The following is a 12548-nucleotide window of genomic DNA, read 5'->3' on the forward strand; positions in this document are numbered from 1 at the left end:
CCCACCCAACTTCATGAATTTGTTGTTTTAACTTTTCATTTGCTAACTTTACTAAATTTCATAAGTGTTCTTTTTTTTACAAAAAGTGGGTGAACAAAATCTGCCAATGTAGTTTTATGCATTAGAAAGCTACATCAAATCCTATTTATAGCAAGTTGTTCAAATTATACAAATTTGTGAAGTGCTAATGTTGTGTAATTTTCCCAGCTTTGACGACACAATTATAACGTTGTACATGCTTGCATCTAAAACATATTTGTGGAGATTGTGGGTCAATATCAATAGAAATTCTGAGGTAAATAAATAAGTTGTGTAGTAAACTTGTGGTCAGTGTACAGCCTCCTGATTTTCTGTGGTTGATTACTGTGTAAGTCAGTAATGCTCTCTGCATAATCAGTGGGATACTCACCGGTAATCCAGCAGGGCCAGCAGGGCCTTGTGGTCCAGGGCTTCCATCTCTGCCAGGAAAACCAATCAAACCCTAACAGAAAAAAATAATTATTGAAAACTATAGTAGAAGTCAAGTAGAACACAGAGATACATTTGGCATAGGTCATGGGATACCAATATCAGGTTCTAAAATGATAGATTAAGGGACCAAGAGCAAGACATTGGCCCATAACACCATGTATGAATGACCATTTTCCTGAGTGGTGGAAATGATTATAGACCAGCTGATCTTATTTAAATTGTAACTACTTTTATTTCCTTATTGAAACTACTTTCTATATCCCTATTTAGTTAATCAATCACTCAGGCTAAACAGCAGAAATGGCTATATTTCTAAACACTACGGGTTCAAGGAATGCCGGTTGTGGTGTGGTTTGTCACAGGTTTTAATTGAGCCACATGCCACTGAAAGCAGCACAAAGTCCTACACAATGCTGAATGGAGATAGAAATTAAATACATAAGGAGTGGAACTACAGCAAGGAGAGAAATATCAATAATAATAATAATATTAATAATAATAATAAAAGACATTTATTAAGCACACAGCTACCTCGACTGGGACGTCCCGGCTCTAAAGTGGATAACATCATGGCCAGGCTAGCAGCGGTCTAGTCTCTACGGCTGAACAGCCAGGTGTTCAAGGTCTTTCTGAACTCCTGTTCAGAGTGCATCATACGTAGTTGGAGGGGCCGGTCATTCCAGCATTTTGATGTTCCCACCTCGAAAGTTCTGCCCCCCATTCTCGCTTTAACAAAGCGGAGAGTGCGGGAAGAAGAACAGTCAACTGGTCTACCAGAGGCACAGCTAACATACGTGCAACATGTGCAGTGGTACCAGGTCCAGCGGGGTCAGGAGGCATCGCAACACCAAATATGACTGTCATACACTGTGTAATTGAGGAGAAGGTTGAACCATTTTTCTTCCTTGCATTAGCGGCAATGATGCCCTGGCTATGTCACATTGGCTTGCTAGTGAATTTGTGATGGGCAGAAGAGGCACACTGAAGGAAGATCAAGGACTTTTCTTAGCTGTGGAGGATGTGAAATCAACTATGAGGTTACTTTACCTGTTTGGGAGCTTCCCTAGAAATGTGGTTACATTGCTAAAGATGACTGGTCAGCACATAATGTTCACTTTATTTAAGAGAGGGCATCAGAGAGCTCAGCCCTAAGAAGCCATGAAGGACAAGGGAGGAGGTTTCATTAGTGACTGAGTGTCTTTGAGATTATTATCTAGTCAGGCCCACTGTCTTTAGCTGCCTTGGAATCATATAATATATGCCAAACCATACAATACAAAATAACTGTCAACAAAAGAAGACTGTACCCTTTCTCCCGGTACTCCAGGGCTGCCTGCTTGTCCATTTTCTCCTCTCGGGCCAGGTTGTCCAGGGGTCCCAGCAATACCAGGGAGTCCAGGAGGGCCTGGCGGTCCTGGTAAGCCGGAGTCACCCTAAAATATAAAAGAAACAGTTTTCAGTGAGAATTTTGTAATTACCTTTAAGTCACAAATAAACTCCTTACTCTTACATCTAGGTTTGAAGTAGATTTCTAATAATCATGGAATTCACAAAGAGTTCCAGGATCCATTCCAAGAAGCGGTGCCAATTGCGGATTCCCAAGACGGCTGCTGGAATTCTCTGTGAATTCTGTGTTACTTCGATGCATGCATAAAGTGTGCAATTGCACATGCTTAAATGTTCTACACAAGTGTGTTAACACATGAAAGTTTTGTTTTGTGTATATTTTACCTTTTTGTCTCCACTCCACCAATTTTGGGTGTGTCCCATATCGAAAACAGATTTACTTCTCTCATTGATGGAACAAACTCACAACTGTTTTCAGGTTGGGAAACAAACTTCAAAAGTTCTGTGAACACGCATACACCTAGGAGTTTGCACCGTTTACCACCTTCGGCTGGCGTCCATCCCCAAACTGCCCACAACCTGCCTCTTTGTGGTTAACACATGTTTGAAATTATGCTACACGAGCCTAATTTTAAGTATGAAAGTCACTTATCTGTGCACATTTGTATGTTTTTTCAGAGGTATATGCATATACCTTGCATTGTAAGTGAAAACTAATATTTGGAATGATAACAAGTCATAAAAGATAGTCTATGTGTAAGCACTGTAACATAACATGCCAGTCCAACGTGTGCTGTTGAAAAATGCAATGTCCATTTATTTTATTTATATCATAGACATTAACATTTTAAGTATTACTGAAGGAAGCTCATAATGACCTTGGAAGTTATTATTATTTTTAGGTTTTTCTAAATTTCATTACACAACTGGAAGCCACATCAGATTTCTGTCCATAGACAAGGAAAAAAGTTTGAAGTGCTGAATAAGAAGCACTGATTTGATTTGATCAACGTTAGAACTCCAAGTGTTGTTATTGGTAAGATAGAGAAGCCTTTCAGTTGGGTCTAAAGGAGCTAACACCATAGCAGAATATACTGTCTTACGCATCTGACCAGATTAACAGAGCCTATAGCATGATCAAATCTCAACCATAGGCAGATGGAAAAAGGAAGATTTCAAGTCATGCCGGAGTGTCATGTAGTCTTTTTAAAGTCTTACATATGCCCCAAATAGTTTGTATCAATCAAGGTTAACAGTAAAGCAATAATTATTCGTAGGATTATTTAATGGGGAGGTTGTGGGATTTACTGGGTGATCAGTGCCTCTGAAAGTTCAGAATGAAATGACTTGCAAGTCTAATTTGAACTGGCTAAACAGAGGAGAGGGTCGCTGACAAATTTTGTCATTTTGCAGCCTATTGTCATTTTACAACACCGCTGTCAAAGACTCATATCTACAATACAGGCCTACCCAGAACAGGCCAAGAAGAACATTATGTCATTGAAATCAAGAAAATATTGACCAATGGGCTTGTTTTAGTAAGCAGTCTTCCAGACCAAAGACTATCTTAAAAGTTTCTTAATGAAGGAAAGATGACCATGATTTACAAACTTTTTGTCCTGTTTTAAAAGAGTTTTAAGGTGGTTTCCTGTCTTAAGACAGTTGGAAGACTGAAAATAGGCCGAACAAAATCATAATTGAGGCACACCTTTCCTGGCATTTGAAAAATTGCTTTAAACTGAGAAAATCTTTTGGTCACTTGGGCCCAACGTGCTTACAATCACAGTTTTGTCAGGCAGAGACCTCAACATAGGAACCCAGGCCTCCAGCTTTCACAGTCACAAAAATATAATACTTCAACTTCTTATGTAATACAGGAAGACTTTTTTGGAAAGCACTCTAATGGCATTCAGAAAGTAAAAGCAATCTGAGTAACTGAAGTACTGTTTGAAAAATACTGTATTATTTATTAGCATCATTTACTGTTTTAAAAGCATACATCTCTGTGAACTTGAGAATGGTAACCATAGATGCCTAATCTTGTCAGTGGCCATGCATCATACTCCAGGGGTTGAGGATTTATACTTCTGTATCATATTTACAGATACAAAAGCACTACATTCAATTCAGCAAATTTATTCATTTGAATGATTTTTTAATTTGAATTTATTTTATTCCATTTTTTTAATTGAAGGATTTTTTAAACGTATATATGTGGTTAGTACACCCTAGTAGAAACACAAATTCACTAAACAGCACTAAAAACAATGTAAGTAACAAATTAACTTCCGAGAACACAATAAAGGTTAATTGATTTACCAGTGGAGAAACAGAAAAGATCAAATACACAGAGGAAAGACACAATGATTGGCAAGTGCACCACCTAACTATATGCCATGCCAACCTAAAGTTTTTCACTGTTCTCACATTATTCCATTACATTCACCAAGCAAATCCATTGCCTTTATCCACTCATTTGTTCAGACAGATTTAGGATTCTTAGCTCTGCCTTAAATGAATAAGCCAGGGAGGCTGTATGAATGTGTAGATAATTAATTATTCATGAAAATGACACCAATATATTAAAGAGCCTTCACATTGGAATTGCTAATTGTTGATGTTGAGCCTCTATTCAAGCTCTGTCACATCATGATGGAGTCCATGACATGTACATAATCTACTTAACGTAACATCAACTGGGATTCCTTGTCACAAGAACTTTTAGACTACATCCCATATGTTCTTCACCAAAGCACTGAGATATTAGAGCACCCTCTTTACTAACATTCCTCTAGCACCTTTTCTTCTTGCATCCTTTAAAAATTTTACTGGTCAACTTCCGTCAGATATTCTCAATATTTCCCATTTTGTCTCCTTTTGACCAGTAAACTCTTTTGCTTCAATCTGATTTGTTTAGATGATTTTGCTTGAATCCGCATAAACAATCTTCCACCTCTTCTTGCTTCTAATATCTCCCTTCTTCCTCCAAATCACTCCATCTTTTGCTTCTTGTCTCTGACCTACTTTTGAACATAGCATCCCTTCACTGCCTTGTTTGACCCCTGTTTTTTATCTGATGCCCTTTGGTAACTTCTGAAAATTAATACAAGTTTGAAATAACAATTTGTATGTTTTCAGATTTGGGACTTTACAAGTTTGATTTTGTTTGCTTGTTTGTTTAGAGATTGCTTATTTGCTTAAAAATACAAATGTATACCTGTCTACAAAATCACTAAAAGAAAGACAGCAAATACAAAATGTAAACAAAATGTACCTTTAGTCCCGGGGGTCCTGTTTGTCCTGGTGGTCCCAGCAACCCAACTCCTGCTTCACCCTTTGAGAATGAATAAACATTTATGTATCAACATATGTTATTTTCATGGACCACTGTAAACTACAGGACCATGTATATGACTATTAAGAACCAAATACTTGAATTACCAACATTTTCCCTGGCTTAAGAAATCTTAAAATGGTTTTAAGTTGGGAGTATCAGCCTGAAATGGTATCTTAAGGCAGAAGAAAAAGAATCTGAAGAATGTCTCAAAGTAGACATAGATAAAAAAAAAACAGAAACCCTTTGTAAATATAAGGCAGTCTTAATCAAAAGAGAAACAGCTTTAGAAAAAAGTCCTGTGTTATTTTAAAATTCAGAACATCTGGACCTGAGGATAATGAAAGGTTGTCTGATCCACATGGGTCAGTTTGTAAATTTCAATAATGATGATGGAATTTTCCATTCCACCTTCTACAATTCTAAATGAAGTTCCTAATGAGTTTTTGGGAACTGGAAATATACATGGAAAGATAGCGGAACTGAAAGAGCTTTGAGAGCAATGGAAGCACCGATTGTTCTAAAGAAGCAGCAGGAAATAGATGGACCAGTCTTTTGGCGTAACCTTTAATCCAAGAAGGCAAGAACAAGATACAGAATGACCTAACGAGGAAGTAGGATAATTCCTAACACCAGTGCATCTCAGGGAAGGACAGGGGTTGGGAGGACCCTGTCCCACACATGTCCGGCATGGACGACATGTATTCAACTTTGCATCAACCCTTTTTGGCTTTCAAATGCAATAGCCTGTTGCTGAATCTGATATGAATATTGACAAGTTTACCACTGCAAGAGACAGAGGCTGAGAGAAACAGCTGTAGAAAGACAAGAATAGAGGCAGACACCAAGCATTGCCTGATGTCAGAGTACAGGCCATATGGGCCTAGACATCACTAATGATACACATTGGGATGAACAAGTTGGAATAACTCAATGTAGTATTGTATTTGTACTGAGAGGATCTGGTAGACAACTTTTTTAGAGCAAAGAGTATAATTCATCAGGGCTGGGGAGTGGGGTGGTGGGCACAGGTTCGGAAGGGGACCTTCATAAAGCGAGAGGAAGTAGTATGGATGCAACATTAAAAGAACACTTTAGAACCACCTCCCCTCAAACACCTGACCAGGATAAGACATGATATGAGACCTACCTTGTCACCTTTAGATCCAGATGAACCCTTAGCACCCTGTAAGCATTCAAACACACATATATAAGGCTCATTATATAATCGGTTACTTCTATATATTCTTAGAAAATACTGTAGTATAGGACAAAGAAATTACAAGATGGATAAAAGTTTAGTTGTTTCCTGCAATGTTGCAATGAAGAACATGTTCTTGTTGTATCAGTTGTATTTCATCGGCCAGACTTTATGGAAGCATTGATACAGGTTACACAACATGTTTTCCAGTGCTTACACTTTTATATTTTGAAGTAATTGCATAATAAATGTGAATTGGGAGGATACATTTATTGAAAAATGTGAAGTAAAACAAGGCTATTTGTGCATCCTTGCACATTCATGTACATGCGCCTGCCTTTCTGTCTGTATGTTTTGTGTGTGTGTGTAACATTACAAACACCTTTCTTAGGTGACAACACCTTTGTAGCAGTTTTACCGCTTACATAATGCAGAATGGAATAAGCAGCTTTATATAACAGAAACATATTTCCACTAGGAAAAAAGGAGAAAAAAGACTGCGATACCACATGTAACTCACACACCGCTCACAAACTATGGAGATTCTGAGATTCTAACAAAGAGTGCATAGACTTTGAATGATTCTGTTTTTTTATCTAAAGGAGAGTGATTTTTCTCCCAATGGGATGAATATTTTACACCAGAAATGCATTTTGTCTAATTCTCATGTAACAGGCAAAAGTAATGTTAAATTACTCATATTATATTACTTCTACTTTGTTACATTTGCTAGGAATACACATATTCATTACTATTTACCAAGTGTCTCTGATAGGGCCGGTACTGCACTAAGGACATAGCAGGGAGGCGCGTTAAGGTTCCCACACAAGTGGTCACAAAAAGGTGTAAGTTTGCAATAATTGGCCTCAAAAACGTCCTTGTGGTTTATAATCCATTTAATCAAACTAGCTCCTGAGCAGATGGGCTGCTACCATTCTAGAAAGATCACTGTTCATTAAGTCAGACCCAGTTGGCATATTGTAGCTGCCATGATTGTGCCACCCCCAGATGTATGGTCTGGTCCTTCTTTCGTGGTACTTACATCTTCGCCAGGATCCCCGGCTTCACCGGTTCTTCCAATTTCTCCCTAAGAGAAGAGACAATGTTTAGATTTAAAAAGACTAAAGCAAACTAATTTACAGCTTAACAATTCTTCCAACTTGGTTGGAAAGAGTTCATCAACCAGTGGTCTTAATCAAAAACCTTCTGGCTGGATGGTAATCTGCATAGGCATACCCACGTTGGGATCTATAGGGAACAACCTGGGTCAAGTGGTGTCTGAGGAGGGCAGATTGCAAATGTGATTCGTACCCTCAAAGTCACAAAACCTTTGCACAGCCAAAGATGTAAGGAAATAAACATGCCACACCTCTCAAACAAGTCAATGACCACCTGGTTGAACTTGTATAAATATTAACAAAAGTAATAGGTAGTAAAAAAAGAAGGATTAATATGTACTAAGAACTCCAGTATTTACAAGACGCATGTAGGAAAAGGAAGCATGTTCGGGGAAATGTAAAAAATGAAAGAATAATCAGCAAAGAAGAAAATATAAGACTGTGGATTTAGTAACTCTCTGCATGCTAATGCCCACGCTGAATATGTCACTCGTCGGTAAGATTACTGAGAGGAATGAGGGCCGCCAGACCTGCGAGGGCAGGGCAGTGGCAGTCTTCTGACCAGGGCGGTCGGGCCGCCCTGGGACCACTGCAACTGCGGCGGTCTTGAGGCCACAATATGCTTGGCAGAGCCGCTGTGGCTCTTGAAATCAGGGACTTCGCTTTACCTTCCTTTAGACCGGATCTCACATGTATTGCTTGATTATAGGCTGAGGGACAAAGACTCCGTGGACGAAACATAAGGTGCTCCGCGCCACATAATTTCCTGTGCTATGACACATTTGTCTATTTATTGAATTATAACCAAGCAACTGAACCTGTGTATGCCACCGACTCTGCCAGGTTCAAAACATTATAGACACTTCTAACATTCTCTGTATAGGTGGAACACAATATAAGCTAGATTTGTGTTTTACATTTGATACAGGGAGAGGGGTTGTCCTAACGGCTAAGGCGCTCGACCTCGGACCTGGGGAACTTGGTTCGAGTTTCGGTAACGACGCCAAAAACCCCCTGTGATTCTGGGCAAATCACTTAATCTCCCCGTGCCTAAAAAAAAATGAGTGTGTCCTCATGTAACGTAACTGGTGCTATGTAAAGCGCTTTGATAACTGAGGACTCTGTTCCCCCAACACTGCACGGTGGTTGGACTCTTGACCGATCACTTGAAAAAAAATGTATTTCATGGTCTATGTAACTCTAAAAAAATAGGTTATCTAGGAGCTTTCTGTATGAAGGCTTCTTCCTTTTAAGACCTCCATCAGAACTCATATCTATTCAGATGCCCATCTTCAACAGCCTCATATTGTATCCACTTCTGCATCAACATTGTATTGATGACATCACAAGAGCAAAATAATGGCTCTCTCCAGAATCCTCTATATAAGAGCCCTCACACTCGATCCGCCATACAGGCCAGGTACGCAAAGAAGTAAAGAAAAAGTCCTGGAATATACAATTCCTGTGTGTGAAATGATGCAATGCCATATGACGGGTGTACAGACAAATTACACAGACACACACTGTGTGCCAGTGTTACACCCTTGCAAGCACCGGAGACCTCACAGTGTTCACTTCTAAATGCCCTTGAGTGAAGAAACTGGATGAGTCATTGTTTGGACCTGGGGTTGGTGACTCCTAAATGGTTCTGGTGGATATCAGATTCATCAAGGAAGGGACTTCTGTTACGGTTCGACTGTCACATTGCTCTTGACTGTCACCCTTCAACTTTAGAACATTGCGTCATGATGCATAACAGGTAGCTATCTAGCAAGGTCCAATAATGCCATCAAAGCATTTTTGTGACATGAAAAAATAGACAAGGAGAAGTGTGGCTCAATGGTTAGAGCGGCAGACCCTGATGCAGAGGTCTGGCACGGGACCAGGGTTCAATTCCCCGCCTCGGAGGGTCTTGGGCTCAAAAATTCCACGGACCTGATAATTCTCGCCTCGGAGCCTATTCCAATCATGGAGACCCCCTTTCTGCAACTCTGGGCAATAGCTTGCTTAATCTCCACAACGGCCCCCACAACGCTAACGATGCCTGGCCTCCACCTTGGGGGTGCCCAGGAGTGGACACCTCACAGGGAAAGCCAGGATGGGTTCCACAGCGGTATTCGTACAAGCGCCTTGAGACCCTTGCGGGTGAGTAGTGCGCTATACAAGTATCAATTTACATTTTTTTACATTTACAAGGCTGATGTATTAGTGATTTGTCAATGTCCCCAAGGCCCCAAAATGAAGACTGTTGAGCCTCACCGACACATATTTTTCTATTAGATATCTACTTTTTGTTCAGTTGGCATGCAAATAGTGTTTCCGCTAAAAGTTACCAGGTTGTCACATATTTTTATATTAGATGTTTAATTTGGTTCAGTTGGCATGAAAATTCTACTTTTTTATTCAAATGGTGTTTCTGCTATAAATTAGTTGTTTTAACATTGTAATACAAGATTTGGTTATCTGTTCTCTGGAGTCAAAAGAGTGGTCCCCGGAGGTGCACAAAATAGGTATTGAGGTTGAGCCTTGGAGTGAGTGTGCCTACAGGCTACCCTCTCCCCCTGGAGGAGCCATGATGCAGCATTGAAGCATCTTACATAAATACAGACAGTGAATGCCTTATAGGTGGTAAATGTATATATACCTTTTTCTTTGGCATGCAAATAGTGTGTGTCTAGTGTAAGTTAGCACGAGTGGTGCCAGGGAACTAGTTTCCTGAGGTCCTGAAGAAAAGCCAATAGGGGTACGGCTTGAAACATGTCGACCTTTAAGAAATCAGGGCAATGACGATATGCCTGGGAATATTCTGCTAAGACTGATTGATTTATATTTGTCTTCTCACGACACGCCGCCGGGCCCCAGGGTTGTCGGCTGATGGGCTGTTCTAATCCGGAAGTACCGAGTGGAACTTATGTCCCGCGCAGCCGGCCCGTTGGGTAGTAGGCTTGATGCCGTGTTTTCGCAGATGTACATAATAAAGGTCTTTGAAACTTAAAAAAAAAAAATAAATCAGGTACATAATATCCTCTTTTCCTAGTTTCCCCCCTTTTTAATCATACTTACTAGAGGTCAGAATAAATGGGATACACCTACTAGACAGGTATTTTTAAATTACACTTCAGCACAAAAAAAACCCTACTCCTTTTTACCACCTTCTTTATCATTGTCTAAAATCAAAAACTTCTCCTGGGTAGTCCATAGGTCGCAGCACACGCTGATTCGTAGTGGAACGGGATAGAACCAAAGATCAAGCATGCCACCAAGGGGGGGTGAGGGTTTTACAAGAAAACTGTGTTCTCTTCAGTGGAGACTTGGTCCACTTGGCATATATGGGCTTCTTTTGTCAATGAAATGTAAGTATGTTGAGGAGGATGAACCCAGTATATCCTCTCACACCCCCTTCTTTTCGATACCTAAAGTAAAAATGCAGCAACATTTTTCTTTATTTTAATCTGATGGCGGGGTTTTCATAAAAAAATGATGTTGCTGCATTTAGCAGCACATTTGTTTGCAGAATTAAATGGTTATGCAGCTGCTCTTTGCAGTGTTCAGCTCATGATGGGGCCTGATTGTGGTGAAGCGTTGAATTATTGTTTAATTTTAGTATGCGAACTACCTGCGTGTGCTGTTCTGTGGAAGACATTTCACCGCCTGCATTCTTCCAGGGGAGAAGGAGGCGGGGAAATGGCTGAGGGTTGTAGCAAGGAACGCTGAACAGTACCTGGGAGCAGAGAGGGGCAACCCCACGTAGATGAAAAAAGAAGCAAGGTTCACGAGGGGGAAGCAATGTCCATCAAAAACAATCAGAAGCACAAGAGGGACAGGGGCAGCAGACACCACAATAAGCGGTGTAGCATGTGTTGCCAATGCTCTGGACAAACATGTTTATGAAAGTGTTGCACCCCCTAACCCGTGGACCATTAGCTCAGGAAGTTCTAACGGTCCACAGATTAGGGGGCGCAATACTTTCTGTGAAAATTTGTGCTCTTAAGAATTTGCGCCCAGGGCAACTGCCCCTGTGGACCGCCCACGCTCCGCCACTGACCACAACATCATCTGTGTTATGCCTTGCTCCCATTCCCACAATGCTGGTTGGTCTTGGAGCTGCTGTAACCCAAAACCATAAGGGAAGAGGAAGAGCGGCATGTTTAAACATTTTTTTAAGAACAGGACTAATCAAAAAAGTTACAGAAAGGGAAAAAACCAAAAAGAAGCCTTTAGGCTAGAGACTTCACCGCGCAGCAAACACTACTAGAAATGAGGCAACCTTACTCCCAGCTTAGCAGTACGGGCATCTTGCCTATCCAGGAGCTTTGGATGAAGCATTAGAGCTATGCCACATTAGAGCATATAAAAAAATATTCCATCAACCGCAACACGTCCAACGCTCCAGGCTAAGACTTGAGATGGGGTTAATAACTCAACCAATAGATTGTAAGGCTTCCTTGTTAAAATATTATATCAGGTGTGGAAGGGCCCCCAAGCATTCCTTAAAAAATTATTTGTAATCGATCTATGAAAAATTGGGTAATCCTTGGTCCAGCCAACTCAAAGAGGCGATTCTATTACTCAAGATCGAGGAGTCTGCTTTGGGGGTCGGTGCCATCCCTTATCGGGCATGGAAAACAGCCATTAATAAGGAATAGGATATACGGTCTGTTGAGAGTCAAGGATGGGCTCAGCCCCGGGCGGATTCCTATCGTGTTGGGAAGCCCCAAACTATTTCTCGGATCTCATTAACGCAAATACCCGGGACCAAGTCCTATATATCCGAGTGCTTGCGTTACCAATTAGGGATTTTAACCCGCGCTGGGCAGGTGGCATTGGTGACTTTATGAGTAGGCTATGCAACAATTATCGGGAATCATGGTTTCATTTGTCATGCAGTTGCCCGGCTTTAGATCAACAAAGGAGACTACTGCTAACCCCTATTTTTGTGGCAGAGGGCGTTCGCTCTTGCGCACAGGCATCGCTTTGCAGATGTGTATGTAAGAGCTGAGGTGGGAGACAGTGGACATTTAGGGTTGATGGGGCCTGGTGTTGAGGTTTAATCCTTCCTAGACGGAATCTTGGGAGG

General features: G+C 40.7%; 1 protein-coding gene and 1 long non-coding RNA gene across 2 annotated transcripts in view; both read right to left on the reverse strand.

Moving 5' to 3' along the window:
- Positions 1–408: 408 nt before the first annotated feature.
- LOC144783465 (uncharacterized) lies at positions 409–5155 on the reverse strand. Its single transcript, XR_013601445.1, has 3 exons — positions 5093–5155; positions 1779–1904; positions 409–481 (listed from the first exon to the last, which is right to left on the reverse strand). It is a non-coding gene; the product is annotated as an uncharacterized LOC144783465 (long non-coding RNA).
- A 2153-nt stretch (positions 5156–7308) lies between these two features.
- LOC144783404 (uncharacterized) overlaps positions 7309–12548 on the reverse strand; it is a 79983-nt gene continuing 74743 nt past the window's right edge. Inside the window, exon 11 of the mRNA XM_078662395.1 lies at positions 7309–7440. Within this exon, the coding sequence (XP_078518521.1) occupies positions 7309–7440 (132 nt within the window). The remainder of the gene's footprint in view (positions 7441–12548) is intronic.

The sequence above is a fragment of the Lissotriton helveticus genome, chromosome 9 (genome assembly GCF_964261635.1).
Source record: "Lissotriton helveticus chromosome 9, aLisHel1.1, whole genome shotgun sequence".
NCBI classification, from domain to species: Eukaryota; Metazoa; Chordata; class Amphibia; order Caudata; family Salamandridae; genus Lissotriton; species Lissotriton helveticus.